The 26,980-nt window shown below is 40.8% G+C and overlaps 1 protein-coding gene across 3 annotated transcripts; it reads left to right on the top strand.

The window, feature by feature from the left end:
- Positions 1–2,090: 2,090 nt before the first annotated feature.
- On the top strand, positions 2,091–26,303 carry LOC135466701 (prolactin-releasing peptide receptor-like). 3 transcript variants are annotated; one of them, XM_064744351.1, is made up of 2 exons: positions 2,091–2,458; positions 21,807–26,303. In XM_064744351.1, exon 2 carries the CDS (start codon positions 21,969–21,971, stop codon positions 23,169–23,171), a length of 1,203 nt encoding a protein of 400 aa, XP_064600421.1. In that variant the 5' UTR covers positions 2,091–2,458; positions 21,807–21,968; the 3' UTR covers positions 23,172–26,303. The 3 variants fall into 3 exon arrangements, with proteins under 3 accessions (XP_064600421.1, XP_064600422.1, XP_064600420.1); XM_064744352.1 differs by lacking the exon at positions 2,091–2,458 and adding an exon at positions 8,309–8,376; XM_064744350.1 differs by lacking the exon at positions 2,091–2,458 and adding an exon at positions 13,846–13,979.
- Positions 26,304–26,980: the final 677 nt, after the last annotated feature.

Genomic DNA, 26,980 nt, shown 5'->3' with positions numbered 1-26,980 from the left:
TGCTGTTGTCACTCTGTTTGGACGGCACGCTGGATAGAGACTCGATCTAATCTGTCATCCAGGTTGAGCTCTATCTAAAGAAATTCCGACACAACCTTCTGTAACAGCTGTCCATAGCACACTGACAGGATAGAATAAAGCTGGCTATGACAATTGTTAGCTGGTAGAATTGGTCGTCCCACTTCAAAATTGCTTATTACTGAAATATTTTTGAGTATGTCTCCAGTCAAATAACAAATCAAGAAATGTATTGGCATCTGCAGGCCACCGTATCATGACGTCACATGGAAACTTTATCATTTAGGAAAGAAGATTGTCAGTGTCTAACCTTTGATGAATTTGTATCGCTATTGGATCTTTTTCGTGTGTTTTGTTCTGGTTGAAATGAAATTCGCAGAGGCATTACTTATGGATAACAATTCCTGGATTTATTGTGTTGGTGACGTTTCGAAGTAGGTTCTTACATCGTTATCAAACCTACATCGAAACGTCACCAACACAATAAATCCAGGAATTGTTATCCATAAGTAATGCCTCTGCCAATCTATACCATCCCAATTCCTAAATGCCTCTGAAAGAAGAAATGAAATTCGGTAAATTACTGTCAACAAGCTTTGCCTAACATTTTTCACAAGTCACATGATCCCGCAAGACTGTTTTTACCTTTAACGACAAAAGATTTCGAACTCGAAACACCCCAATTACCCAAATGTCCCACACTGTTGAATGAACTTGTGTTTATACCAAAACATAACTAAGGTAGAGAAAACAAAAAACAAATAAATCACAACACACGCCCTGTAAAAAGACTCAGAAGGAGCTTAAGGACCATCACAAATGTCGTGTCATTTCTCAGCAGAAATGTTTATAGTTTCAAAGCTTTAAGTAGCTACACTTTCTTGATATTCAGATTTCATATTTCCGTTTGAAAACTTCTGTTTTCTTGCTTTTTTCATTCTGAGCTACCTAAAATAGGCTCTTTTCTAAGTAAAAAAAAACCTTGATGGGAAGTTTATAAATGGGTTATAAGTGAATTTGACGGTATTTATTTTTTTTCAAATGACAATGAAAAGGCGAAATACACCACCGCATCCACGTGTGACTTCAGCTTACACGAATTCTTTCCGCCGAATAAGCGATGGTAGCGTCCATGTGAGAGATGACTTGGCAACCCAATCTCACCTCAGAGGGCTCAGCTAGTTTCCGCTTCAAATTAATAGCCCCCTCTTCCAGAGAAGAAAACAACTTGTCGTCGTTACACGATTTTGTCAATTGCTCGAGAGACCGTAAAAGTGGATCGATTGATTAGTTATTAATTAGTACGCTTGAGCAGCTAGCTGCTATCAACAGATGCCTATGTTTGACGACCCTAATTGCAACTTCTGAACGAGAGCGACAGGAGACAGCGGCGTCTTGTATCATCCCAATTAGCAGTGAACCACTAGCAATGGAAGTGAGAAATAACATGACGCTAATTAGAGCAGCTTTCCGATTGTTAAGCCGACTATTTTCATCACGTTGCTGGAGATGTGATTGAAACTAAAGCTAAAAACGAATGACTCAAATGTCAGGCTCTAGGCAAATGATACACCTTGACAGATTCCTATTCCGCCATTATTTCACTTCGATAACGCGCGGACTGGCGTTTTTTCCTGATCTGTTATAGGTCAGCTGAGTTTAAAGTCTGACGTTGAAATCTTGATTACATCCTGTGACGCGTAGTTGACCACATCTTCGTTCTAGTCCGTGTTTTGGCGAAGCTGGCCTGTTCCCCTGCATCCGGAATGGCCAGTGCCAGGTGGGAACTGGACGAAGTATAATAACGGCCTGCCACAGACATCGCTCCGCAACTGTGGCCTACCGCGTGGAGATAAAAGCTACGTATGCTCTGCGTTTTGCTGATTACCACCGTATCGATCGCGATAATGGAAGGCTTCGCTCAACAACAAGTGTTTCACCAACAGAGAAGAACGCAATGGTTCTAACAAGCATGTTCCCATACTTTTTTCCGACTAAAGCTCTGACACTGTTGGCCAGCAGGAATAAGCGACCTAGTGCGGATCGAACCGGGTCATTGTATACGGCCATGAATATCGTTTCTTGAAGTATAGGCATACCAGCGTCTCGGCATTCCGATCTCTCACTGGCCGCAATCTTGGCTAGGGCTAATCTGACTCTCGCCTCTCGCCCAGAAGAGCTGGACATACGCCCCCAATCATGTTGTCGTCGTGGACTCGTGCTGAAGCTGCCGTGTGAGACTGCCGCAGAGAAGACACCGTTAGAACGGCTGTGCGTCAAGCCGGGGCTAGCAACCAAGCTGATCCGCCATCTTTTGGTCGGCAAGACATAGCGAGCTCATTCCCTGCAATTTGTCCTCCATAATCCACCGAGCGTTACGGGTTTTCTACATGAAGATTCGAATATCAACACCCCACAACTGATGCTCGACAATCAATAGGTATTTAAGCCTTTATATTCTGTGTATGTCAGTGTATTTGTCGCAATATGTTACCGTTATTTGTGCACCTTATTTCCACGTTATGATGACTTTAGTCATCTCTGAGCGTTCACGTTTAGGTGGTAACATTGGGTTTTAACGGTTTAATATATCTTTACAATCGTTTTAGTGCTAATACAAACACTAGATAGGAGATTGTTAATGCACACTCTTTTCTGTTTAAACATGTATATTTAACACCCCATTTTCGGGAACTCTACTACCCGTGTACTTTACTGTCTCGTACCATATCGAAATTCCGCCAGATGTCTGCTTTATATTAGGAAATCCATGAAATAAAGGCGCACATTCATTTGCTGCAGAGTCGATGAGGAAGAGCTTTCTTTTTGAAAGGTGACTACTTCATGTATGTTTCGCCCTTTACAACAATATGTAGGATGTAAAATTCACGACACCTTGCTGTCTTTATAATATTTTAAGAGCGGTTAAATAAAGGCATAAAAATGATGTCATCATTATTTAGCACCAGACCCAGTCTCGTCTCATTCAAGTCGCCATCTTGTACCGATAAATTGTGAATAATATACGTCTTGAACAGCCTTGTTCCACAGAGTATTGGTTTTGACGCAGGAAATAGTCAGTGATCAAAATCGCTAAAAGTGTGTGTGTCGTGAATTTTAAGATCGCACATTCATTGCATTAATAGATGTGATTTCTGTGAAGCCTGAATCAATCCAGTTTGAAACTACATGTCTTGTGTTTCTAAGAAAGTCGGTTGATAAGGCAGCTTCATACGGTGAGATTTATGAAACAAGATCCTTCTAGATTTTTTACATTTACACACAGAACTGTTCACTAATGAGTTGTCCATGACCATAGTATGTTTGTTCAAACGAACATTGTTTCCTCCATTATATATTTAGGACTTTAACGGACTGTCGATTAACTGCTCATTTCTCCACGTTTCGCGAAGCTCTATTAAGTAGATGCCAAGGTCTAGCTGATGTATTCTTTGTTAGCAAATAGTTGCCGTCAAAGGTGTGCTTCTTTGTGGAATGAGATGTCCTCCACAAAGGCCTTCATGTCAGACAGGATGCATTGGCAGCATACTTACAAATTAACTTGTGTGGTTCTTTTTGATTAACTTGCTTTGAGATCGTAACAAACCTTCCTCGAATTATACGCGTTGATAGACGTCTGGATAGGAATCGATAGGCAACAGTCCAAAAACGGGAGGCCACTATACGACGGAGGAGTTTTAATAAGCCGATTGGGGGGATGCCTGAATCGCCCGAGCCTAATTCTTGGCTATCTGTCCGGAGCTAATATAACACTAATGTCTTGGCTACACTTAACGTGAGCTTGTTCACGATCTCGTGGGGAAAAGTAAACGGGAATTAGCTCGAAATAGCCGAATACGTCTGCTTCCCTTCGAACCAAGTCTCCGATCACTGCCAGTTTCATACGTCTAAAACAGAAAGGGGGTGGGGGATGGGGGGGTGGTAAACACAAGTTTTTCTGTCTGTTACATCTCCTGCTTTGATTAATGTCCAGTCTGCTGAGTTCTGATTAGGACAACATTTTGTATTACCCAATGTTCTGTATGAATGCATACTTGGTTAAGAGAGTCGCTTTGATATTAGAAAGAAAGAACTTCGCATAAATCCTTGTGTCTCAGGCAAAAAAGCTATAAATGTCTAAAAAAAATCAAAGAAGCTACGGTTCATGGGTGCTATTTCACTGATATCATGCACAGTTGCGTGGCAATTTTGCTGTTTCTATGAATAGTGTTCTTAGAACAGATCATATTTCAGTCTCATGACGTCCGGCCATTAGTTCTGCAATCTCGGACTCCAGTAACTCGTGTCATCCCATCCAGAGAGTAGTAAATGTCAGGGGACGCCTTAAGTGATGGCTATTGGAGAACATGTATCTTTAGTAGCAGTACTCATGAGGAGCGCCAATTGCCCATAGACGGGTCATCTCAGTGACCCGTAGGAGACTCACATGTGACCCTGAGCGATAACATCGGGTAGATGCAGAGAAGCAGTGAGTATGGATCTTATCCCACTCAAGGGAAGGCACGACGTAGTCTGTAACAGCTGCCCCAAGTTTAATTGGGAGAACGTGCCGCCAGAATTTTATTGACTCCTTGTCAACTCCCAGAAACCAGATATCGAATGGTGACTAGTAGAGTTATCCATTGGGATCCGGAAAATGTCGACGTCATTTTTTCTATGGCATTTCAACAACGAATCCGGGCGATTCGATCGTTGGCTGGTTGTTGAATCTGGGCGTTAAAAGGGAATGTGAAAATAAAAATAAACTTTTTTTGTATGGCGAAGATTTTGTTTTGTCTGAGAAGAGCATAATGTGTATGAAAAAGAAAATTCTCGCCTCTGCAGATCTTTTCAACAGCGCTCTGTGGTTTTCAGTTGGCTATTTTGGAAATAAAGCCGTGAAACAAACACGTTTTCCATCTATAATACATCATAAGCGAATATCATTTTATGTGTTTCAATAGAAAAGAAAAAATTTTGTGTGATTTTGCCCGGAATATCCGAAATAACTGCCACTGAGAATTTTCTAAGTGTTATTTAGCTTACAGTTCCCTATTCATGACGGAGAAATGCTGAATTTCTCTAACGCTGACAGTTTGCAATAGTGTTCACGACTTTTGTCACTTTTTACATTTCCAGACTTACGCATTTTCACGAGTGAGAAGCATTGAAAGTTTCAATGTAGGTGTGTTTTATTCTTTAAGACAATGAAATAATATTGATTCTGTGAGCACAGATTCTCTATTGAACTGTCAATGTCCACAGGTTGTGCGTTAGATTTGAGCAAGAGGTGCATTTTATATATAATGTGAACTAGTGACGTAAGGAAATCGAAAAGCCGATATCAAGCAGCAGGTTGCATGCTGCACCACTGATAAAGGTCAGGGCGCAAACATCTTCACACTTTGAAGTAGACATCTGCTGTTCTAACATATGCAAACACTTGTTTTACGCTTACTACATGATTCAAATTTAGGTAGGCTTATCTCATTTTTGTGAAGTATCTTTGCGCCTAGTCCAGAAAGTTCATGTATTATTACTTTTTAGACCCCAAATGTTGAATTGTCAACATTCTTTAAGCGTTTTAACAACCAAACATGTAACCTATAAAACTGTTACACCGCATACAAATTTTTGTTCGCAAATTTTACTATAATGCTACATACAAGATTTTTAACATTTATGATCCAACATATCCGCCTCGAAGTCGGGAGACCCAGAATCAAACCCGAGTAGGGTCCTACCAAAGAAATGGTACTTGTTGCTGGCTCGCTTTGCGCTAAGCACTGAGAAGTTAGAGCAAGGAAATCGGACCGGTGGGTACAGTGTGTCTGGGTGGGGTGTCATGCCTGGTGTCTTCGGCATTATGCTTCAGTGGCATGGCCTCACCCTGCCACATGAAGACACTATATAGATTTACACACATCTAATGACTCCTCGTCGTCATATGACTCCAAATTTGTTAAATACGACGTAAAAACCTCAAGCATTAGCGTAAGTATAATTTATTACCTGAAAGTGTAAATTTGACATAAGCTGGAGGTAGATAACAACAATTTGGGAAATGTTAACTTTCTAATACTTTATAAAGCAGTATCCCACTATTATAAACGCTCCTCCTCACCTAGCATTGTCAACATATTGGATTTAATATTATTAAAGTGCTATAAAAACGACTCAGATTTAAGAGAGTTTTGTTGCGAACTGACTCCCGTGCAACCGGTAGGTGTACCTACTAGGTCGGGCAGAGAATGCGGACCAAATCATTACCAAGCAATCAAGCCCAGTCTGTTTATTTACAATCTTCTCAATATGACACTGTTTCTAATTAGATGATTCACCCGGACCTCTCATTGCGAACTTGGATTCCGCCTCGACCACATCCTCTAGGCACACTCTGTATGACATGTCTGCAAAACAATTCTCGATCTTGCAGAATAAAACGCAACTTTCGGGCTGCTGTATGTGCTAGTAACAATAGTTTTGATATATCCACATTCCAGACTCATGAACATAACTAGCTTTCGTCTCCTGAGGGTGTAGATTTACTGCTGTGGTTTATAAGCATGGTCAACTAGCCATGCGTGACCGTCTATAACCAGGCCACAACTAGCCAAGGGCAAAACCACGGACAGACCAGTGGCACACTACAGGGAGCTTTTTAGTCTGGCTTCCTCTTAGCTTCCGTCGCTGTTCAACGGTTTGGAATTTGTACTGGATAATACTAGTTTTAACTAATTTCCATGCAGAAGACGACTTGTATACATCAAGTATGAATACGCGTAATACAAGCAGAATTCCTTCTCCTGTAAGATGGAATAGGAAGAGACATATGTGAAATCATTTATATACCAGGAGTTGAAATGAGAAGAAACACGTGTGAAGTCATTTATACGGGAACGGTGTTCGTTTGGACGGCTGTTTACATTGGATGTGTATGGAGCTCAGTTGCGTTAACTTGACAAAGTCAGTTCAGAGACTCTCTCATTTGTAGACCACCACCACATTACCAATGCGAGTATCGGGATATCATGGGAATGTGTAACAAACTAAAGAAGGACCAAGGCCAAGGGCTTATGTCCATTTGCATTATGAAGAATCCAGGCTGTAGACCATATACATTGAGTCTTAATTATCCATCCCAGCGATATACATCTTATCTTCAAATCGTGAAGCTCGCGGTTGAGTGACCCCTAAAGAGTCTCCTTTATACATAGTATAAAAAATCTGTACGTCAAGTTATCCAGTATGCTTTCACGTTTATGGTCAGCTGTATTAGTTTCTCATAATGAAACGGCATGGACACCCTGAAAAAAACGGGCAGATGCATTATTGACGTTTTAGTGTTTCACTTGAAGTTTTACTTCAGGAAACTTTAAACACATGTATCTGGTATATGTAGACATTTCCTGTAACAAAACGATAAAGGTTTAGCAAAGAGAAAATAATAAAGAACAAAACTTTGGTGAAATATCGAAACATCAATAAAGCTTCTTCTCAGGATTATCCATTCTTTTTACCTTATTTTTTTTTTTTTTTGCTTAGTGGTCAATCAACATTCTAACTTATACCCTAGTTCAATTCTTGAGGGGCAAACTTGAATGTATCTTAAAGGTTAGATGTAATTAATTTTGCTATCTCAGCTGATTGGAGTTTTACGCTGTACTCAAAATTCTTACACTAACTCCACGGTGGCCAGCATTAAGGTGGAAGGAAACCGAGCAGAATCCGGCAGACCTTTCCATGTACGACCAGAGAGGATGAACGAGGACATATTTATTCTTTTTGATTTGGTTCTTAACGCCATATTCTTGACAGTTCAGGTAAAATTCTCAAACATACATACTTTTTCCTACTTTCTGTGACGTCAATGAAGTTCTTGCGAAAAAAACTTCCTGGCGTATATGTACATACACAACTGAATCAGCTAGAACTTAATTCGAACCCGCGACTTCAAACGTTCAGAGTTAATGATCTTCCGGTAAGAGCCATTAAACACGTCGGCTACCGGGTGCCCTGTAAGTCATGTTAGTCACTGGAAAAGAAGCGTCGACAAAATACCCAAAATAACAGACGAGAATATGCAATGTATGTGTCTAAATAGAGTAGAGATCAAGGACGTGACATTAAAGCAAGAACAATGTAGATCTATTGTAAAATTCCACAAACATGTATCTGTTTAGTCTCCTGATTGTGATAATTAAACTCCGCAGTGATTACACGTTTTTAAAATGTCTTCACACAGGCTGACGTCTGAGAATCGTGCGCAGTCATTTGACAGCATCCGACAAAAACATCATAATCACGTCAGAGTCATTAGGTCAAGACAGATGCTGAGGATCAACATGTTGACGTATGGTAAGTAAACAACTTCGTCATTCACAAGACGAGTTTTATTGACTCAAATATTTTATTATATAACACGTTTTACAGTTACTGTTAAGGTAAGTGCTCGGTAATGGAAAACTTCCCTTGGGTATCCCCTGAAGTGGCAAATTTCAGAAACCTTGCATAACCAAACGGTCACTTATATATTTCGTTTATATACATAATGAAATATCGAAAAGTGACTAAAAGCTATTTCAAGATAGATTTAAATATCATTGTATCAAATTATTTCGCAATGGACAAAATTATTGTTAAACCATCGAGTTTTCCAAACTGAAAGAGAGCCCAAACATGTTATGAAATGGCACGTTTGAAAGTGCAGTTGAATCTAAGTTCAAGAGATGTCGGGCAAAGGATTCAAATTTAGTGGGAACAAATGTTATATTGTATAAGGATTCAATTTGTCCATACAGCTATGACATAACAGTAGTTCTGTGAAATAGGTTTGCAATCCCAAATGTCCAACGTTCGAGGAAGGAATTGTTCAAACTCCCTTGATTCTACCGTTTTCAGTCAGCAATTAGTCACCGGCAGCCCTTGAAGTCGGTGTAACATGAAGTTCGCTAGAGATGCCTTGCTTCCCACCCATATAACATACACATAAATCGCTGATGATCTGTACGCAAAATGTGCGAAACTCCGTCAGATGCTTTTCAACTGCCAACTTGACTAGGCTTTCCGGCTCCCCTCGACCAGGAAACTGACCGTCGTCAATCATTTGAAAGAAATAATTTTTGAGGTTAAGAGTGATCCGCCAAATGAGATTATTCGAAAATCGCCATGCAGCTTTGCCAGATCCTTCTTTCGCCCTGTATTCTGTGTTTCTGGTTTCACATCGTAGTTAACACTCGGCTTATTAACTTATCTCTAGAATATCTGTGAACTTTTTCTGCAGAGATTTAGTGGTCAGATCCTTTTAACAAATCTTATGGACATATTCACTTTTTTGACGTGTGAAATGAGAGTGCACGGTGTACAAATTGATCTTACGAATTTTATGTTATTTTATAATGGCTGACCACACCATGATTGCAGCGTGGTCACATCACATCTTTACATGCTGGTAAATGCTCATTTGTGATTCTGTTCTAACGATAAATTGTTTTTTAAAAAAAAGATACGCGAAGGAGATGCATACACATATCTAATAATGTGTGTTATGCCCCACCATGATGGAACCTGACGCAAACACTCTTGAACGTGATGCATTAATTACGAGTTCTTATTACCGCGTGCACATGTGAATTCTCATTTAGGATGTGGGGAGATGTGAATTGACATTTAGGATGTGGGGAGATGTGAATTGACATTTAGGATGTGGGAACATGTGAATTCTCATTTAGGGTGTGGCAAGATGTGAATTGATTTATTTATTTATTTTATTTGATTGGTGTTTTACGCCGTACTCAAGAATATTTCACTTATACAACGGCGGCCAGCATTATGGTGGGTGGAAACCGGGCACAGCCCGGGGGAAACCCACGACCATCCGCAGGTTGCTGGCAGACCTTCCCACTTACGGCCGGGGAGGAAGCAAGCATGAGCTGGACTTGAACTCACTGCGACCGCATTGGTGAGAGACTCCTGGGTCATAACGAGATGTGAATTGACATTTAGAATGTGGGAACACGTGAATTCTCATTTAAGGTGTGGGAACATGGAAATTCTTATTTAGGGTGTGGAAACATCTGAGTTATTTTGCATGTGTGAACAGGTGAATTTCTAAGCAGGATAAAATTAGTAAAATAATTAAACTGATTGACTGGTGTGTGTATGATTTGTGACTTGTTAAGACTTATATTGAAATGCGACAGAAACAAAATGCTCTCAGATTTAGTTGATTGCCCTCATTATGTATCACAACTCCAACTACTTATTTTGGAAAACAGAAAATTCCTCCTCCGGTTGACACCCTGCCATTCAGTGGACGCTTGTTTTAGGAGAAAATCTTCACTGACAGGTGAAGCAAACCACCGGCGAATACTGCAATCTGGTTAGATCCTCTTTGACACGTGATAACGTGTAAGTGAACCTTGATGGATTACTCATTGAGAAATTAAGGGTCGGACCAAAAAGAAGCAGTACAGTCATTAGAACGCCTAACGAGCTGGCATGGCGGCAGGGATGGCCCGCGTTTGCTGTAACAGATACCAGCCAACTGCGGCACATTTCAGACGGCGTTATAGGTATTGACGCAATATCGAGCTGGAATCTTTGATCCCCCCTCCGCTACTGTTGGTTGCCTCGCGATTCAGCTCAACATATTGTTCTTGGGGATAATTCAGTGCGAAAATGCTGGAAAACCTAGGGTGAGCGAGAGGTGGAATAATAAGCTATCAGAACAAATTGCGTGTGTGGGTGTAGATATCTGGTAGCCCCACGAGCCGTGCCAATGTTAATTGTGGGAAGACTTCCTTTGTCAGCTTTATCTGCCAATGCAGGAGCAACGTTTAATAAAATGACATACCAAGACTGTGATTGTCTACGCAAGGTTAATCGTGAAGTCAAATGACAAACCATGATGAAGAAAAATGTTTCAAATTTAAGCAGATTGGTTGATTAACCCGTGTTGGGCGAAGGTCAACGCTCCGTGCATGCTGGTACAGTCTAAATAAGACCAAGGACGAGATTAATGGAAAGAGGGTAGAAGAGTGCAATTCTCGGGGAAACCAAACCGAGGCTCGATACACATAGCTACAATCTACAAGGATATAAAGCGTTTCTTTTTACGTTTTATTCATTATATAGTTACAATAAAACACACGTACAAACCAGAGAATGATAAAATTGAAAGTTTATCAAATAAATATTGAAAGATAATTTTGATGTTGCCAAACCGACAGTGTGCGAGATTGTGCACAACATATGCCAGTGTTTATTTAACTGTACGGGGCGGTGACATTTATCTGTATATGACCTGACCGAACTGTGCACACTGGTACAGTAAGTTTTATTGTCGATGAATCGGTGTTTTGTTTTTCTTATGATGAGTGCAAAACTCTCATAATTGATATTAGGCTGCCAAGAAATGAATTATAAGAGCTGTGTTTTATTTTAGGCGAGTTGCTGTCTTGTCAGTGTCGTCCAGAATGAATCTCGATACTTGTAGCCATAATTAGAGCAATTCTTCACTGCTCACAACCATCCTTAATAGGTTATCCAGAAACCAATTGGCATTTATAAGGGATGCCTCCTCAAATCATATCTAGCATATGTCTAATGCTATATATTGAGGAAAAGCCTGTAGCAGCCTCTCGTGGGCCAACGCGGAGGTGTCAAAACTTAATGAATAAGGATGCATCATGTGTGGCTAGTTGCAAGATTTCGCCAGCCTATTAGGATCATACAGGCTTACAAGGGGCGTCCACCAAATTCTTACAATCAATAATAGTGCGTACATTAGGGATTGAATCAGATTATGTATTGTTCTCAGTGATGCGAACCGACTCAACTCCAGTAATTATATCTTCTACGAACGTTGGCTGTGGACGACAGCGTGTTACATAACCCCCTGACAGTCTCTGGCCCGTCGTAGCTTGAGACTCTCAATGACCGGGCCCATGACATGATCCATGGAGCTGAAGCTGTCTCCATTTATCGGAACACAACACAATTATCGGACGTCAGATGTGCAGTTGGGCCACAGCTGACCACACATGCTCAATTCCCCAAACGTTTGCTTTCACCGGTAGACATTTGAACATTTTCGCATCGATGACATGTGAGTGGCACTGCAATCTCGGCACCGTATATATATAGCGCGCATCCCAAATACCCTGAACCACTAAAGGGTGGATTGCCAGAACGAAACTTAATTATTTGTAACATCCACAGCAGAATGCAACATGCAGTAAAAGGGTGGTCCTGTGAGAGGTCTCAAATTAATATTACGCTCAAAAGCAGAGGTTGATCAATTAGATGTTATCCCGCTGGGAAGTGGGGAATAATCTCAACTTGTGCTTGGTAACCATGCTGGATTCTGATCCCCTTGTCCCCGCGCAGAAAGAATGAATGCACAACAATTACCCAATACACACGAAAAGCAAAACACCTTATACACCTAAATTTCCAGAAAAACAGCAGTGCTGACCAGTACCTAGACGTTAATGACGAATTCTTAACAGAAGGTCTAGGTTGGTATCTCTTCTCATGAAGTTATTTTGATGTATATCGGAATGTTGGTACGAACTGTATTTGAAACTGTGATACATATCTAGTAAAGTCTTTAAAGTCTGTAAAGGATTCTGTTATCCTTGAAGTTTGCCAGAGAGTTTTGTTTATAATTCTGTTGGGTAATATGAATTTTTGTTCATGTAGGCGTGGATTCGAAATAGACACATTGAAGTAACAATCCATTGTGATTGCCTCTATGTCAAATGTATGTGATGGTTGTAATTTTTTGTTGACAAACGGGATTTTGTACGTAAACAAACAAGTCTTTAGCAATAAAAAGTCAACAGTTTGAATTCTGAGACATTTCTCCTTTTTGATTTCCAGAGAGAAATGGATACGATATTATGAAGTTTGTGGAGCCTCAGTTTAGATCTCTGTCATGAAACTAGGTATTATGGTGGTCAAATCGATCCACGCTTGTACACAAACCCTATTTATTGCAGCCATAAAAATGTAATAACACACTGTCCTAATGGCATTCTCCCGACCCCACTCTAACCGGGGCTCTTAAATTCTCTGTATACCCACGGGATCGACGGCAGAGCGCTAGTATCCTCTCGCTTCATGTGGAGTTTGGTTTTCCAGTTTCATTGCTTATTTGTGTAGTTTATGACAACCAGACATAAAATAATGTAAAGAGTGGCTAGTTCATGAAGAAGATATAGATATCAGCCTGTAATGAACGAATCGCCCTGAAAGAGCGGCAGACAGTTGGACTTTACAGTCGTCACGAAATGTGATCAGCGAGGCTGGCAAGTAACAGGTAGCTTATAAGGTGTTCAACAGAATGGTCTTGTCGGCTAGTTAATGAACATTCACAGCTGCAAGTGTAGTGTAACCCGAGACAAGTCCAAATGTTGCATAAACCCTGTTTCGTTTACTGTCGTTGTTATTGATTGCGGATTTGAGTACAGTGTGGCACCAGCGTGTGGCATGGCGCCACGGCACCTTGGTCTATGATAGGCGTTATCAAGGCATACGCCAAATGCTGGTTGTCGTGATTACTAAAAAAGACGAAGACAGAATTAGTGCCGCGGAAAACGGACCTGATTAAAACATAACAGTTAGCGGTGGTGCTAGGGGCTGTGGAGTTAAGGTGGTCAGAGGGGTGTTGTCGTTATATGAAGGACCACAACCGGCTTTATCGCAGATTGCGAGCTCCCGCCCAACCCGTCGTACAGGCCCTAACTACCCGGTCAATACAGGATGCTTAAATCTACATCCGCTGGAAACCCCACCAACTCTGCCGGGAGCTCCGTGCCTGAACCACTCTCAAGCTTCCGCTCCTAGTCGAATTCATTACGAGTTTTCCGGTAGAATGTGAAGGATGAATTTCGATGGTCAACTATGGAGCGGATCGTCAACTATATTAGAAACCCTTTGGCTGGCAAAACGATGTGGTAAGACTATAATTGGCTCTTTTTATATTTCTTATTTTCGTAGTAAAAATGTGAGAAGGAACTTTGATATCAGATACGTTTGATATGGTGAGAGGCAAGCACTGGAATTCAACAAATCTGTTTAATATAGATCTGTTTGGCAAGCACTGGCATTCACAATTGTACATATTTGCTGCATGTGGTGAGTGGAAAGCACTTAAATTCGGTAGATCTATACATGTGTTCAAACATATGGTATAAATCCCAAATCCATTGTAAGCTTTAAACTCCATATAGTTACGAGTGGCATATTCGTTATATTTAAGCAATGTACATGTACGTATATTTATTTCCATTTATACGTGACAGTACTGTATAAATTTCCAATCCGTTCTCAGCTATAAACTTCACACCTAATGCTCTATTCAGCATTAGAATGTCTGTCCTGAGACTCAGCATGCCCATTGCTTCTGGGCTAACTACTGAGCTTTAACTACTGATGTCGTGGATTATTGATAAGCAAACCCAAGTTACGTTGTCGAGAGTCAGGCGTTCCTATGTTACCATGGGGACATCAGCCGGAGACACATGCCACCGGTGTGTAGAGCCAGTCCATCGTCAGGAAGAGATAGGCTAACGCCTGCTGAGCCCAGGCGTCCGCTACCGGTAACACACCGAACTGCAAATGAAGAGTTACGCACAAATTGCTAAGCCTAACTCAACGATTTACTGAATCCATCTGGCGAAGTCTTGCCACCATTATTACAAACAATCGTAGCCCTTTACCTGGCCATATTGCGTCCCCGTATAAGGAATTCTAGCGGGGACTCACACAATAAGCTCATCACTTTAAAAGGTGAATCGCACAGGCCTTTGTTTCATTGGTTAGATCCGCATTCAAAGACAATTTACACAATTATCAAAAATGGAGGCGCCATATTTTCTGATATCGTTTAATTCTGTCTATCCATGCCATGTTATCTTTTTATGAATTTGAAGCCTACATGTCCAAATATAAAGAAATTAGCTTGTATACGTTTATGGGCTTGACAGATCCCACCACCAAAATCTTTTGGAAATCTCTTTGGGACGGCCACTAAAACAGGACAAGCATAACATTATAGCGATCTGATAAGGAAGCTAAGTACTATGGTAAAAAATGCACTCTTGCATATAACTGATAAAGTTTTTCTGCTCAGCTAGTTCAGGAGAACAACCAATCAGCTTTACCCTTGTCCTCGGGCAATGTGCTTGAAGACATTGTCAGAAGTAGGACGCTGAGTAATTCAGCCTGATTATTAAACATTGCGCCTGGGAATTGTTAGAGTGTCTGATGCGCAAACATATCTTATGTACAATTACACAACTGCAGTTGAAAGAAAAATGTAATCAACTAGCCGATGGGATGGATCTCTCTATATAGCTTCTTTCCCGCAATCTAGATGCTAATGTTGGCATATTTAGTAACCAATCTGCAGAATTATCCTGGCAAACTTGCTCAGCCATGATACCTATTGCATCGGGATCAGCCTGGATAAAGGGACGTAAAAATCGCCTACGGTTTTGCTTAATCGAGACTGAATAGAGGGCAAGCATAGCATCAACCCTTCCTTTGATCTGCTGTTTTGTGTTAAACGGTGTTTGTGTTAATGACATGACGGGTTAATTGACACCAGCGGAAGTAGAATTTAATTATACCGCGTACCTGTAAATGGGTAGCAAGAGGAATGGGCTGGATACTACACGAGTGTACAGTTGTTATAATTAACTCTTCTTTTTCATAGATACCAAGTGGTTAGGATTATCATGGAATATGGTCTCCATCGACGAATCACTGTTGCTTCTTGAATTAAGCCAGGAAATCTCTTAGTTTTAAACAAAAAATGTAAACCATTTTGCGGGGCCTCCGTGGCATGCTAGCGCAACACAGTGACTTAAAAGCGTCTCAAAAGCATCTCAAGAGCATCTCACCAATGTGGTCGCGGATGGTCGTAGGTTTCAGTCCAGTTTCCTCCCACTATAATGCTGGCTGCCGTCGTTTAAGGGAAATATTCATGAGTTCGACGTAAAACACCAAACAAAAAATAAATAAATCAAATCATTTGGTAAATAGATCTTTTTAAAATATACCAAGACATCTAATAAATATCTATTATTATAACAGGGGCCTCCGTCGCTGTGAGTTCAAGTCCAGCTCATGCTGGCTTCCTCTCCGGCCGTACGTGGGAAGGTCATGCAGCAAACTGCGGATGCTCGTGGGTTTCCCCCGGACTCTGTCCGATTTCCTCCCACCATAATGCTGGCCTCCGTCGTATAAGTGAAATATTCTTGAGTACGGCGTAAAACACCAGTCCAATAAATAAATAAATAAATACTATTATTATAACACCAGTAGATTTTTGCACAATTCTTCTTAATCCATGATGATAGGACGGGTGTAATTTGCTATTATTAGGCAAATCTATTATGTATTATCTATTATCTATGTACGGCGTTAAAATAAAACACTAACTGAAGTACATTTGACACGAGAACGGTTCAGTATGACCATTTGCCAACTATCACACTGACTTCATTGCTCTGGTTTTACTCTGCGTGCCGTAATCTTATATTGTACACTGAAACACATCTTCAGTCACGTAGGTTTCAAAGAGATTAGAAATGCTAAGTTTTTAAAAAAAAATTTCTGCCAAAAAATACGTTTTCAAAAGCAACACCGCTTTAATTTCATCGTTACTTAAAGCAAATAGAGTATACTAATTATTGCAAAAGATATTTTGCATAAAGCGTACAAAAGTGGATTTTGTTTTCAAGACACAAGAAAGCAAACCTGCAAGAGTGAGTGAGTGAATGCTTAGGGTTAAACGTCATACTTAACAATTTTTCAGTCATGACGACGAAGGTGTCCTTGGAGTACACGTACGTGCAATGTACTTCCTTGTTGCAGAACGGATTTCCTAAGCTCTTTTATCTAGTGCTGCTTCACTGGGATGACTTACCGAAGGCAAGTAAGGCGCCCCATCCGAGCCGTTACACTGATAAGGGTCAACCAGTCATTGCACTATCCCCTTAATGTTGAACGCCAAGCGAGAAAGTTACAACTTCCTCTCTTAAGGTCTTAGGTGTGACCCAACCCAGGGTTGACCCTGGACCTACCGTCCCCGTTGCGGACGCTCCAGCACTTGAATTTACATGCAAAGGTTTCTCAAAGACAAACACAAATAGGATACAATGAAACAGTCAAACAAAATCGATAACTGCTAGTTATAACTGTAAAACGGTGTTGACTATAGCCAAATAAAGCTATCCACACTTGGGTACAAATGGCACGTACCGGATTATCTCCCCTTGTATTGCTTTCAAGATCTCGATGAAATCCTCTTCTAATGACACCATTACGCTGATGCTATCTTAGACCCAACAACGAATGCATTACCGGGAGTTCCTTTCTGTATTCCCAGGCGCTCTCTTACCAATCACCTGACACAATTTGTATTTCATGTCTAACGTTGCTTGCATCTTTATACACTAGTATACATAACCAATGGAAATTTAAATCATGACGAGAACTTGTACGCTTCATTCTACCGCTTGCCATATGAAACAGTCGTATTTCTCGCATTTTGCACTTATTACGTCATAATTGAGCGATGGAAAATTGCTATTCTTAAAGTTGTTTTATCTGGGCATTTAAGATAAGCATTGAGCTGGTGGGGACAGCCAGGCACTGACAAAACTTGTCATGGCTGATCGTATTTACGATACTATTACTCACAGGGTGTGATACAATCACTCTACATTGGCCTAAGGGCCAAACTCTGTTTTCGCGCGGGATCAGCTTATTTGCCATTCGATCATTCTCAATTTCACTATAAGATTAACATGTATTTATGTCATCATTTGCCGGCCTCTGTGATACATGTGTACAATTTCCAATTTATCCTGAGATAAGGCGATGGTTGCGATTATTGTCAATCCACATTGTCATCAATCTCCACCACACTTGTCACCAGTCCCATTAATGCTTTTGTCCTTATATATAGATATATATATATATATATATATATATATATAGAAGGATCATGTTTTAATGGGTGTTATATTAACAAGGCGGACAGGTTGTCGGTACGTCCCAGTGTAAAGTGCTTCACGTTCACATGCGTAAGCAAGTATACACTATCTATACACAATAAAGTAAACTTTGTAATACTTAGGTCGGACAGAGAAAATTCGCTTATGTCCCAACGCCGAAGCTTTCTGGGAACCTGTTGCAACGAGCGGTTGAAGGGCTTGTAACTCGGTTTATGGGAACCGGCTGCAAAAAGCGGTTGAAGCGCTCGTAACTCGGTTCACGTGTCCTTACATAAAGTTCGCTTAGGATCATTTGCTTTCCACAAAAATGACTTACTCATTAAACTCGCTTTGCTGGTGAATATCCTCATTTATACTTTCGTGTTAGAAATTTTACATGTTCCAGTAAGACCGTTTAGTTTTTAAATAATACGACTAAGTCATCGTCCCCATTTCCTGTATACACCATATGTCGATATTTAGAGAGCTAGCAAGTATGTCTGAAAAGTGAACATACATACATAAAGGAGCAAGCAAGTTTCTGCAGACATACAACATACGACTTCAATGAATAATAAAAATAAACTACATAGCGATATTAATATGTCCATTAGGTTGTGCGTGCGAATGAAGAAATATGTTTCAAATACACTGTGACAGGTAGTGCCATCGTCGGCTTTATGGCCGCTGTGTGGTGTGTTCAGTTCAATTACCGTTGATCAAGCAATAAGGATGCCTGTTAGAATCCAGGTTGCAGTGATTGACCGGCGGTGTAAGTGGTTTAGTTCGCCTTGTATTGAAACCATTTAAGCGGCATCCACAAAACTGGTATAGTTCGCCTTGTGCTGAAATTTTTTAAGCGGTAACCACAAAACATGCTAACCGTGGTTTTCGTGAGTGATCTGAAAATCCCGAGTAAATGACTAGTTTAATGACTAAATAAATCATCCTTGAGCTCCTGTATATATTTGCATTGTCAAGCGGACCTATTGTTCACTAATGCATCCATGACATTTCTGTAGGCATTGTCCTGCTTTGACGCCAAACATGTTTTAAGACTCTCTTCATGTTGAACAGATTTTCAAACCTGTCCAAACTGTACCACGACGTTTCGTCCGTGGTAAAATCCGGTAGTTTGACGTGATTGATATTTTTCGCATTCTTAGTGTGGCTTTTATGATTTTGAGTCCATTGTTTGTAGAAGAATGTTAATTCCTTGTCGTAATTATGTAGGAACTAGGCTTCCGCACTGGACACCGCAGTAGGACCGGAAGTGCAATAACTGTCCCATAATTTATTTCCATAGAATGAATTGGTCATTCATCTGACCAGATTTACACGGGTTTATGCACGACAGGCTATTACTCTCTACAGAGGCCAAAGTTCTATTCTTTTTATTGATTTTAGATAAAAGGTCTCCGCTGGGGGTATGATATGTAATGGCAAGAAACGAGTTGTATAGTTACCCACCAAGAGTGACTGATGCCGGGAAAAGCAGTCCAGTTGTGCACACAAAACGCTGTCTGCCATATGAAAAGGCCGTGTCGCCAGAAGGAACATCACAAATGCCACATTTGTCTGACACTTTTCATAGATATTAGACCTAGTATCCCGATGCGTTATTCCCTCAGTTAAATTGTGCAGTTACATATCCGATCGAAAGTTAAGAGTAGTGATAAAAAGTTTCACGAAGCATCAAAACTGATAAGAGAATATTCACCTGTATTTCATAGGCTAAAATTTTTATCGTTAAAATTCTCAGATTATTTCACGGGAATGTTAAAACCGATTTTAGGCAATCCTTCGAAGAGCTCGTGCGGCAAAGAGTCGTGCGAAAGGACTAGGACATTCTATAAGCAACGATAGGCCAGCCAAATGAGTGCGACAATACGTCCCTCCAAATATGCCCTTCTAAAATAACCTTTCGGTGATATGCATCTTCAACGCAGTGGGTCACTAATTTAAAATGAAATTAACATATGTAAGCCTAAGAACACCAAATAAATATAGTATTCATTGATATAAATATCAATGAAACAAACAAAGAAGAAAAAAACCAACAAATAAATAAATGATTAACATAATCATTTAATTAATAATGCAATTACTGTGACACTATACTGCTGGCGAATGCTGCTGAGCATAATTACTGCGAAAGAGCCTGCGTTTTAGCCCAACAATATTTAGTGCAATTATATTAAGGAGGGTGTTTTCCATTACTCTATCCAGTATCGATCCTTTAATTTGTGATATCAAGGGCTCTGGTAATATAGCTTTAGGCCACTATACATACTATATGCATCCATGTGGAGTTTTTAGATTGTTACTGGAGATATATGTTGAAAAGACAACGACAGTGGTGACTTTTTAAATAAATGTTATGGAAAAAACAAGAAGAAAACAGAACGCATTAAAACACTCTTCCTCAAGTACCCGCTATCTCGGTGATACGCCATGGTAGTATACCTGCCTAACGTTAACACCTAAAAAGGGCATTTATTTTCATAGTGAACAAATGCCGTTAAAACCGGGTGCTAAAAGAGTTTTGCTTTGTGAAATGCCTGCGTTATATTGAATCAAAATGGCTTCTTGACTACGTACTCCCGGGAGTCTGTAAATGTCAATATACTTTCATATTTAACAGATTGCTCACATTTAGTCCACCAGTCTTGAAGTATGCACAGCATTTAGCCCATTTTTTATGTTTAAAGAAAAAAACAGCTTGTTTGCTGCCTATGATCCGAGTAATTCACCCTTGTGTGCGAAATGTCTTTGTCGGTTTAATGGTACATAGAGATGCGCATATTTCATTACATTTTTACTCATTTTATTCACAAGAGGATGAAATTTCGACGATGGAATTATAACCCGATAGTATTTGCTCTTTTAGGAACCCAAAACAAAAAATACGGTGATGATACTGTTGATCAGCTTAACATTTCGGCCCACTGGCGCAAGCTGGTGATAAATAAGCAATGGATTTTATTACGCTGAAAAGCATTAGGCAAAATGTAATAGAAGTCATTCATGTTTTCGTGGTCATTGCTTTCTTTGGCTTTTTGATATAAGGTTAGGCGATTGACAGCAATGAAAAAAAAGGATATTGTTACTGAAGGAAAATTAGTACGGAAAGAGTTGTGTGCTGATTTCTAAAGTTAATCGAAACTAGATTTAACCATGGTTTGTTTATCGTTCTTATTGCAGTGAAATTACAAGACATTTCTGTACTCGCATATGGGTCAGATTTCATTGTCATGTGGCCGTTAGTATGTCTAACAGGGAAGACTCGGCCTCGCTATCGATTAACGAGAGCATCGCTGGCCTGCTAGAGTCGGTGTCGCTCATTTCGTCTTCCCGTTCCCTAATGTCTACACGAGATGAACTGTTGCTGGTTAAACTGGTCGTCGGATTTTAGTTTTGTGTATTATCTGTTCGTCCCTGTTTACACCACACCAGACTCTTTGGGAATCTGGTTTTAGCTGAATTCCTGCGCAGAGGTGAGATTGGACGGTGGAGATAAAATCCGCGCAGGAATCTCAGAGACAAGATGGCGGGAATCGTCGATGAAGATGTGCGCTTTCGGAGACATCACAACCCTGAGCTGCTACACTTTGATTGTCTTCTCTGGTTTCCATGGAAACATCGATCTCATATTTCCTCCGTGATATCACCTTACCTGCATGTTTATTTAAAAAAAATAATGTTTGATTTGCGTTGCGTTCAAGTTGGCCTCACTTTGTATTTAGACGGATCTAAAACAATACTGTTTCTTTTCAGATCGCCATGTTGAAGACTGGTGGATTCAGCGAATGGCCGTATAGGCTTTGCCGCGAGAATAGGTAAGGGCCGCCTCAGACAGCCGCCGTCTTCTGCAGCGTTATCGCGCTAGATCAGCCGAATTCTACCAGCCTTCCACAGTCAGTCCTGGAGACGAACAAGATGGGAACTGCCCCAGGATCGTACCCCACGGTTTCTAACAACACCGCTGTTTATACTAACTCAACGGATAATTTCACGGCTACGCCAGAGATTATGCAAGAAATCCCGTCATTGAAGGGAATATACATATTTCTGTACTGTATCATTTTCTTGCTGGGTGTAACGGGCAACTCGCTGGTGGTGTATGTTGTGTTAAGGAACAAATCCATGCAGACAATTACCAATATATTCATCACTAATCTTGCGGCATCGGACATTTTAATGAGTCTGTTATCGGTGCCTTTTACTCCGCTTGCGTACTTCATGGGTGCGTGGAATTTTGGTGAAACATTGTGCCACATCGTTCCCATGATTCAGTGCATAAGTGTATACGTATCGACACTGACTTCCACGGCCATCGCCATTGATCGCTATTTTGTCATTGTTTACCCTTTCAAGCCGAGGATGAAACTGCTTGTATGTTTGATGCTGATTGTGGCAGTCTGGATTATATCCATTTCCATATCTTTACCACTGGGAATTTACCAAGTGGTGGATACCAACGACAATCACGAAGCATATTGTCGGGAGCGCTGGCCACGACGCCAGTCGCGTCAATTCTTCACTGTCACCAGCTTGGTTCTTCAGTACATCGTGCCTTGCTGCATCATCACATTCTGTTATTCGAAAGTGTCACGTGTGCTGAGGAAACGATCAAGGGCTAAGATTGGAAGCGGCTCAAAATCGCGCGAAAAGGATGAAATGGAAATTAAGAGAAAACGTCGCACTAACAAGATGTTGATTGCCATGGTAGCCATCTTCATGTGCTGCTGGTTACCGCTGAACATTGTACTATTGGTCACGGATTACCAGGACGCCGTCGTCAAGTGGTACTACTACACACTTTTCTTCTTTACTGCGCATGTCATCGCCATGAGCTCCATCATTTACAATCCATTTTTGTACGCCTGGATGAATGACAATTTCAAGAAAGAATTCAAACAAATCTTACCATTCCTGTTTCCCCGTGGGCGCGAGTCCAACGTGAACGGGAGCTACACCCAGTATACTAATGTGGAAACTCAGCAGTCCGTGGTGAACAAGTCGCCGCAGAAGGAAAAGAATGGCAACGATAACGTGAAAACTACAAAAGCCTACTTTCAAGCTGATTCAGAGAAGGTTCATCTGAAGATAGACGAGGAAGACAGAAACAGTGACTCTTAAAACACTTACTGCTGACAAGAGTGACCAAATAACATTTCCGGCTTGGATCGGAAAGCCGTTCATATGACACATTTTCAGTGGTATTTATACTAAGTATTGGAGGAAATGTTAAATGTGAACTTTGTTTGAACAACCACGGCGGAGGGCCATGGTGTCGGCCTTACTTCACACGCCCATCCCAGAGTTATGCAGTTGAACTGTCACAAAACTTCCGAATGGCTTTGATTTCCTATGGACTCACGGGAAAAATAGTAAGTGTTCTTATTTGGTTTTATAAAACGAAAGTGATGTCGGTCTCAGCTGGCGGGAACTAGCCTTCGGGTGGCACGATGGCACCAATGCACATATGTATTGGACAGCCTCAGTATACAAGTCACTTCTTACTTGGGGTTTACCTGGGCACTTGGTGTTTTTGTTTCGCACTGTGGCCAAGGTACCACGGGTTAACAAAAAAAGCTTGTGATGAATTACGAGATAACGTGGTAATGGGACGCTCATTGATCTTGACTCGCCTCCCACTGTGGGTTCGTGACGACGGAATGTCCTATGCTAAGGTCTCGCGCCTCCAAATGTGTGTTTACAGAGACCGATTGTCCGTTGCTCTGGCCTCGTCTCTCCGTCAAGTGTACACCGGGCCTGATGCCGATACATTCCCCTCGTTGCTACTGCTGAACACATCTGACATTTAACCGGTTAGCCAGCGTTGGAAGGAGATCGAGTAACCATTTCAGCAGATGAATTTTTCCTTCGCAGGGCCTGGTGTAACTTTGTGTGCTGTATTTCGGCACGGATGGATATGGCGAGGCAGGTGCCAGCAGATTATGTTTGCATGATAATTGCGGTGGCCTCGACCCGAGTGGTCAGAATATTACGGGCATGAATCGTGATTTGTGCCAGACACCATATGTACCATTGTATTAATATATCCTTTACCCAGATAATTATAATCAGTGTTCGTCTTTACTCGTGACAGAGGAATCGGCCTCTGAAAAATTTGACTATGACTGTCATGAATTGCCTTCTCGTCTCCTCGATCGAGACGTCAAAACAGAGCCAATTACATTTCATTGAAAGTCTGTTTATATACTATATTTTCTTCAAGTTCACGAATTCAATGTTAGTAGCCTTCGTGGAAGAAAGCGCTGTCAGCAGATGTCGGACTGGGTACACTGTAAACAGGCGGAATTAGAGGTGTGTCTGTGTTTTGTATATAACCCTCGTCATTATAATATTATACTGATTGTTGTGAGAAAAAACTACACTGTTCTCGATGGCAATCTTTTATTTCCGGTAAAGTGTTGGCATGGTTTGAAAGTAATATAATGGGAGTCGAGACCAGAGTTGAACCTTTTGTGTGAAGTAATCTTATTCACGGTAAATGTTAGGTGTCACGATGTCTTCTCCACAGACCGTGTCTTGTACTTCACGGCCTTTTGGACAGCGTGGAGCGATAGACTTCCTTTTTAAACTGTCACCAGCCTAAATGCCATCATTTTAGCGCGGGATGTCGGACTGGGCCTTGTGAATTGGAACTGTCTAGCGCTATCTCATTAGGGTAGGACAAAAAACCCTTGATCTGCCAAATGTCTTAATTCAAAAATGTTTATGAAAACAACCCAATGGCGAATATGCCGTGCATGTAAAGAGACTTTGTGGTATGTATTATTAGTTGTATGCCCGATATTGTTTGTCAGGTTCTAATTCAGTATGATCTTATACATCTGTAAATAACGTGCACCCTAGCAGCCAGTAGTCCTTGGGATCTTTTAGAAGGGATAAATGTTTGTATTGTTGCACCGAATGCATGAAAGAGAATGTGGTTTACTTTGTACCTTTTAAGTTCTGCGTGAGTGTGAATTTATCTGCCTCGATGAGAGAGATTATTTGTCGCGTCCTTGTTGCACTCAATCTCTGGGTACTCATTCAGTTGCGGGCGAGTTCTTAGCGACCATGTGGAGTGCATTGAATCATCTGATTTATGATTCTAAGGTCCCGGCGCATTCGTAACTAGAGGCGCATTGCGACTCCCGCTGCGGTGATCAAGAGTCAATAATTGTGCAAGGTTTCGTCTCTATTGACAGGGAATAAATATAGGCTTTGCATGGAGAACACGAGCCTTTTGTAAGGAAACATCTCAACTAACGATAGACCAAGGTTAACGTCAGTGATGCACAACCGGCCCCATCACTGGTATATATGCATCTGATGGACAATAGTTTCGTATAATGGTAGACAAAGGTTCAAGCTAGAGGTAAGATATACCTGTGTGTCAGAGACATATATCTACACTTGTATCTGTTGGGACTTGAGACTTGTTCGCAGACGTAGTCAGTAGTGTCCATGAAAGTGCTAGAGGGCTGCTCACATTTAATATCGAAGAAGGCTGATGCTATGATAATACGTCTTATAAAATAAAGACCGATGGCAAAGGCCATGGCAAAGTATCATTTTAAATCGTACAAAAAGGTGTTAATATAAAATGTGATTTAACTGATTCTTTGAAGAGACAAAGTTTGATGCCACTTTTGTTACTGGATAATTCACACCAAGCTAATGTACATTTTAACCAGCGTTAAAAGATGGTCTAAAATTTAATGACATAGCGGTAATGGATTCCCCTAGCTAGCGGCGTGGTTGAGTCTGCGGTTGAGATAAGGCTCCTATACCGGGAGCTATGCGATACCTCCGTGACGAGATTGAGTGCAACATGGGCGACAATAGGGTGCATGAGCAGAGTGGAGAGGTACTTGTGTGTGTGAGAAGCTGGGAGACAGGGAGCGGTAGAGGACTATGTGTATGCGGAATGCATGTTGATGTCAATTTACGTTTAGCTGAAAATATTCATTTTCAGTTCACAAGTTCTTATGGATACCGGTAAACTTGTACGAATCTATAATGACTACTTTGTCTCGTGGTACTCTAGGTCACAGAGCCGCATGTGTGTTTAATGACGTCAGGCTGTCACCCGTGTTACCTAACGGCTTTTTACCGTTAAATATTTAAATATTTCTGTACTGCATAAGCTAGCAGTGTTTTGCGTACAAGCAAGCAGGGAGTGTCTTGTATAAAACTCTGGGTGGGGTAGAAGTATACACCCGTATACGCCTTATTTAAATGTAGTTATATGATAACCCGATATTGTTACCGTGCTGTTGTTAACAAATAGGCATCTGTTGTGTAGTTTTAAATATATAATTTGCGTTCAATATTTCGGCATTGTCTGAATAAATTGTTATAGCTGATTAAACAATTGTTGACCTGCGATTTGTACAGATAAGTTATGGACGACCATGTTGGAGCTGAGCAAGATCTACCAAAAAAGGCAAACAGAATTCCATGACACAGAATAGCATTTAGACTGCAATGACTGGCCGACTTCTTACCTACACAAAACATGATTTGTTACCTATGTGTAGAAGTCACGCTGGCCAATCTGGAACAGTATCATTGCATTATTCATACTGAACAAGAGAACGTTAAGCGCCAAGTAGCATTCTGCGCTGCCTTATGTTACGTTATCGCCGTTAAACCCTCGATACTAAGAGTAATTGCCTCACGGCTACTTCCACGACGAAGAAACCTTTATTGGAATCTCAGCAAAACATGGCATCTTCTGCGAGTTGTGATGCTAAACTACATTCTCAAGGACAATTTAAACACTTAACTTAAATGATTGGAGCGTGTTTTGCCATACCATTAAATTAAGAGGATTGATCGCATTTTGTAATTCGCAAATTAAATAATAAATGACATCATTGCAGATAAAGTACTTCGGCTTTCCCATGAAACACTTAACGGTGAATAAAATT

This window comes from Liolophura sinensis, chromosome 6, assembly GCF_032854445.1.
Source record: "Liolophura sinensis isolate JHLJ2023 chromosome 6, CUHK_Ljap_v2, whole genome shotgun sequence".
In the NCBI taxonomy this organism is placed as follows: Eukaryota; Metazoa; Mollusca; class Polyplacophora; order Chitonida; family Chitonidae; genus Liolophura; species Liolophura sinensis.
The sequence above is the reverse complement of the archived record's forward strand: the minus strand, read 5'-3'. Positions and strand labels throughout refer to the sequence as shown.

Coding starts and splice junctions, on each gene's coding strand:
- LOC135466701 (XM_064744351.1), top strand. CDS start 21,969: ATGGGAACTGCCCCAGGATCGTACCCCACGGTTTCTAACAACACCGCT.